This window comes from Lynx canadensis, chromosome F2 (assembly GCF_007474595.2).
Source record: "Lynx canadensis isolate LIC74 chromosome F2, mLynCan4.pri.v2, whole genome shotgun sequence".
Taxonomy (NCBI): Eukaryota; Metazoa; Chordata; class Mammalia; order Carnivora; family Felidae; genus Lynx; species Lynx canadensis.
This window is the reverse complement of record NC_044320.2, coordinates 53,587,458-53,592,328: the sequence shown is the minus strand read 5'-3', so window position 1 is coordinate 53,592,328 and position 4,871 is coordinate 53,587,458. Positions and strand designations below refer to the sequence as shown.

At 47.8% G+C, this 4,871-nt stretch overlaps 1 protein-coding gene across 1 annotated transcript; it reads left to right on the top strand.

Moving 5' to 3' along the window:
• Positions 1–486: 486 nt before the first annotated feature.
• On the top strand, positions 487–4,526 carry FABP5 (fatty acid binding protein 5). The gene is made up of 4 exons (XM_030304184.2): positions 487–639; positions 3,086–3,258; positions 3,656–3,757; positions 4,269–4,526. Exons 1-4 carry the CDS (start codon positions 561–563, stop codon positions 4,320–4,322), a joined length of 408 nt encoding a protein of 135 aa, XP_030160044.1. The 5' UTR covers positions 487–560; the 3' UTR covers positions 4,323–4,526.
• The last annotated feature ends 345 nt before the right edge of the window (positions 4,527–4,871 follow it).

The window sequence follows — 4,871 nt, the reverse complement described above, 5'->3', positions numbered from 1 at the left end:
AGAGACGAGGTGGGTCAAGAACTCTATCGCTCAGCCAAACCACCACCTATCAACCAATTTCTGCCGCCCAAGCACTGCTCGGGCTAGTGGATTCTTTAGGGTATTTCGAAGGAAAAAGAGTGGCGGCCTGCAGGGAAAACGGTGCGGCCTAACAGAGGTGGGACCGGGCGCCCCGGTGGCCCCTCTGGCTTCCCGGCCATGCCGAGGCGCTGGAACGTGCAGGCGCCGGCGTCCGGGGCGGCGTGGGGCGCGCCGGGCGAGTTCCCGCTTGCAGGAAACGCCGGGGGTGGCGGGGGGGGGAGCCCCCGCCATCCTACCTCCGTCCCCGGGCAGGTGGAACGGGTTCGCATTTGGCGACCCTGGGAGAGAGGCCCTGGGGGCGTGCGGGGGGGGCGGGGCGGGGCGGGAGCGGGAGAGGCGCGTCTCTCATTGGCCTCTCGGTGCCGCCCGGCACGCGCCGCTTTTATAAAGCAGCCACGGTTGCCGGCAGGTCGCAAGCCACGCTCCTGACGCCCCGCTCGGCTCCGCTCGCTCTGCACGCCCGCCCGTCAGCGCCCACCATGGCCACCCTTCAGCAGTTGGTAGGAAGATGGCGCTTAGTGGAGAGCAAAGGCTTTGACGAATACATGAAGGAAGTAGGTGAGGCTCCCGGCCGTGCGGCGCCTGTAACGTGGCGAGCGTGTGTCTGTTCCTAGGTCCCCTTCAGCGTGCTGAGCCCAGCGGCGGGGCGTGTTCGGCTGTACCCCCTGTACACCCATGCATCTCCCATCACCCCCCCACCACCACCACCACCACGTGGGCAAGCAGCCCGGAGAGCAGCGCGCGCCTGCCGCCCGCCTGAGGATTCTCTACACGTTCTGTCTCCTGGGCCTCCCGGCTCTGCTTTCCCCTAGCCCACGCGGCAGCCACCCGCACTGCTCCTTGCCCTTGAGCGCGCTCCTCTTCCTCCCACCCCAGGCTTCACTTCTTTCGACCTCCTTCGGGCTGCCCCCGTAACTTTCCCTATTTTTCTCTTCCCGCTACTCCTCCTCCGTCCCCCCGCCACCATCCTGCCTCTCCCAGTCGCCCCGTCGTGGCGGCACCCACTCCTTTCCCACCTTGCGCCGGCACTGCCTCCTCTTTTGTGGCTAGATGGAGCACGGGTTCCCCCACCCCTGCTCTCCTCCACGGGGGCGCGGAGCCGGGGCGCGGTTCCCCGCAGAAGCCCTTTGGAAGGTCCGATTGGGGCTGCCGCTTCAGCTTTCGTTCCGCCCTCGGCTGCCTCTCCCTAAACCTGCCGGGCGCTTGGGTTTGGCACGGGCATCCTCGTCCCCCGCCCTCTTCCCCCCTACCGCGCGGCGCTGAGAGGCGTGGCGCTGGCGACACCGACCTCGTGCTGGCGGTGCTGGCGCTGGCCGCCCTGAGCGCCGCGGTGGGCGGGTGGCCTGTGCCAGGGAACCGGCGAGGCCTGCTGAGGGTGAGGGGGTTTTACTGGAAAACCGCAGTCAAGCTGCAGAGCCCTCCTGCGGCTGCTTGCCGGCTGCTTGCCAGATGGGTGTGGCCCTGCCGAAGCCCTGGACTGCTTACAGCCTTCCAGGAGTATGAGCCTCCGGAGGAAGATTCCAGTTTTTCCTCTCACTCTGAACTGTACTTGATTCTCTATTATTGTCCTTTTCTAGGCCAGTGGCAACGAGTATGCTCCTTGACACAGTGGGTGGATTAGCAAACAAAAATGGACCTTTGTGGCAGGCCACTAGGGAGCTACTATGGAGTGGGATCGAATCCTATAGCGTGGATCTTATCTGGAAAGGGGCTTCCTTTCTGGTGTAAAAATTACTACAAAGACCCTCTATTGAGACCTAGTCCCCCTGGCACTTCAGAAACACTCCTTCTTAGCCTTTATCCAAGACGATGACAGCTTAAGCTGGTTCTGTGGTGAATCTTGAGTGTATTTATGATACTGTGAGTAAAACTGGAATGCACTATTTTGGTGTGTGTGCTGTAAGTCTATCTAGATCAAGAGAACTCTGGAGAAAGCCATTTACTTCATTCACATCCAGGAAATGTGTGTGTGTGTGTGTTCACTTGTGTGAGGACCACATAATGCCATTTCTCTGCCCGTTGAAAGTGAATGTGTTTACCAGATGGTTTATTTCCAGGGTTCTAGAGTCATGAAGGTTGTCAAGGCTCAATTCCTTAGGGGGCAGTCAAGGTGTGGGAAGAGCAGAGCCCTTTGTCCAAAGTGAGAAGAAATAATCACTCACTAACAACACAAGGCACCAGCCCCCAAAATGGCAAAAGAGAACGCACCAAGAAGACATTGCAAGCCTAGTTGAATTTTTAATCATCAAGCCAGTGATTTTTGCTTAGGTTGTGGTCTCGTCTGTGAAACCAGGGCTTGGCCTAGATCTAAGTTTCCTTGTAAATGTTAACATTAAGGAGAAATACATAGATTATAAATTCAATATGATATCAATATAGTAATTGAGTTACACAGCTCTGAAATGTTTACTGTTTTTGAGGGTAAATTTTTCCCAGTTTATTAGCATCATGATTGTGGAGTTAACTCTTAAAAAACTCTTGTGACATTTGAATAGAGTTGATTTGGATTTTGTGTAGTTATTAGTCAAAGATTTATCCAGGGCCTTGGATGTGTCAGACTGTGTGCTAGAGTCCTATAATACAACATTTGGCAGAATTGAGTAGATAGTTTTAGCAATCCAGATTTCTTCCCTGACTTTCTGAAGGCCAGCATAGCATGGTGGCCAAGAGCTGAGATTTAGAGCCAAACTGTCTGTTCTTTTGGTTCCCAGCTCCATCACTTCCTAGCTGAATGAGCTTCGGTAAGTAACTCCAGTGCCTCACTCTTTCCTCTTGTAAAATGGAGACAGTGCTACCTCTCACACAGTTGTTGCAAGGCTTCCTATTAATCAATACATGTTAAGTGCTGGCACATGGTAAGCACTGGATTTGTGTTACACTTGTTATTGAGAAGTGAATAAGTGAAAATATGTAGAACATAGCAACTGCAGTTGAATTACTCTATTTGTTATGTAAACCATAGCCTTGGTCTTCCTGTTTTTTAACATGGGGTAACATTCTACAGGAGTGGGCATGGCTCTGCGAAAAGTGGGTGCAATGGCCAAACCAGATTGTATCATCTCTTCTGATGGCAAAAACCTCACCATAAAAACTGAGAGCACTCTGAAAACAACACAGTTCTCATGTAACCTGGGAGAGAAGTTTGAAGAAACTACAGCTGATGGCAGAAAAACTCAGGTCAGTCATAACTTAACAAAATCCATTCTAGACTTAACAAAGTCCATTCTAGACTTCTAGAATGATAGATTGTATTAATAATAGTCTTACTGTTTATGAGCAAAACTTAACGAAAAAGTCAAACTAGTTTATGAACTGAGTTTGACAAATTAGTGAAAGTACCAGCTTCATAACTTAGTGTATTTTGGAAAAATAGTTTAAGAAACGTGAGAGAATGAGTGTCTCTTATAGGGGTCTAGATTGAAAAGCATAAACTATATTATGAATAGAGTCGGTATGGGTTAATGAAGTGGACCCAGAAAGGAAAAGATGAAAAAATGTTGATTAAGGAAGTTATGAGTCATGGAAACTCTTCTTGTAACATACTTTGGAAGATTAAAAAGTGTTATTTTTGCAGACTGTCTGCACCTTTACAAATGGCGCGTTGGTTCAACATCAGGAATGGGATGGGAAGGAAAGCACAATAACAAGAAAATTGGAAGATGGGAAATTAGTAGTGGTAAGTGCCGATCTCCTTATTAGCACTCATAGTTCACTTAATTGTTCAATATCACTGATCATGAACATGAGAACTTTAGATTTTGCAAATCAGGGCTTTAGTTTGCCATACACACATCATAAGCAAAATAATGGGTTCTAGCTTTTCAAACCCAGGAATTTTAGAATGTATTTTCTGGGGTGCCTGGATGGCTCAGTCAATCAGATTTCCAACTCTCGATTTTGGCTCAGGTCATGATCTGATGGTTTGTGAGATGGAGCCCCACTTGGGGCTCTGTACTGGGCATGGAGCCTGCTCAAGATTCCTCTTCACTTTGCCCCTCCCCCACGTGCATGCGCGCATTTTCTTTCTCTCTCTCTCTCTCTCTCTCTCTCTCTCAAAAAAAACCAAACCATTTTCTCCATCTATGAAGTAGATTACAAAGTTTCATAAGATGCTGACCCTAGTATTGAACTACTACCATTGTTCTGGGATGCATGACTAACCTAATTCTTTAATATCGTTCTTCTAGGAGTGCGTCATGAACAATGTCACCTGTACTCGGGTCTATGAAAAAGTAGAGTAAAAATTCCATCATCATTTGGACAGGAATTAGCTGTGAGGATGAACAAGCTCAGTTCAATGAGCAAATCTCCATATGCTTTTTTTTTTTTTCATCACTGTGTTCAATTATCTTTATCACAAACATTTTACATGCAGCTATTTCAAAGTGTTGATTTAATTAGGATCATCCCTTTGGTTAGTAAATAAATGTGTTTGTGCTATGCCAGTGTTGTATGCTTTTTTAAATTTCATAGGAAATTAGTGGTGAATTTTAATAAGTATGAATTGAATAAATTCTGGAGTAGTCTTAAGGGTCCTAAATTGAGATAAATTTTAGTAATTTGTATAGAGAACTACTTCTGTGGCAGATACACTACCAATCATTTAAGCTTGCCCTACACTATTAGAACTTTGTATCAACTCAGAGATCTTAAATTTCTGGCAAAGACTATTCTCATTAAAAATTGTTACATAATCTTTATAATTTAAATATTAGAATAAAAGTTAAATTACCATCGTTGACCAATGATTATACTTTTAACGGTGCACTTACAGCTATTATTCAGGAATT

Excerpts from the sequence above, each read along its gene's own strand:
- FABP5 (XM_030304184.2), top strand. The coding sequence starts at position 561 with ATGGCCACCCTTCAGCAGTTGGTAGGAAGATGGCGCTTAGTGGAGAGC. Across the intron at positions 640-3,085 it reads CGAATACATGAAGGAAGTAG|GAGTGGGCATGGCTCTGCGA; the intron begins GTGAGGCTCCCG and ends AACATTCTACAG. Across the intron at positions 3,259-3,655 it reads CTGATGGCAGAAAAACTCAG|ACTGTCTGCACCTTTACAAA; the intron begins GTCAGTCATAAC and ends TTATTTTTGCAG.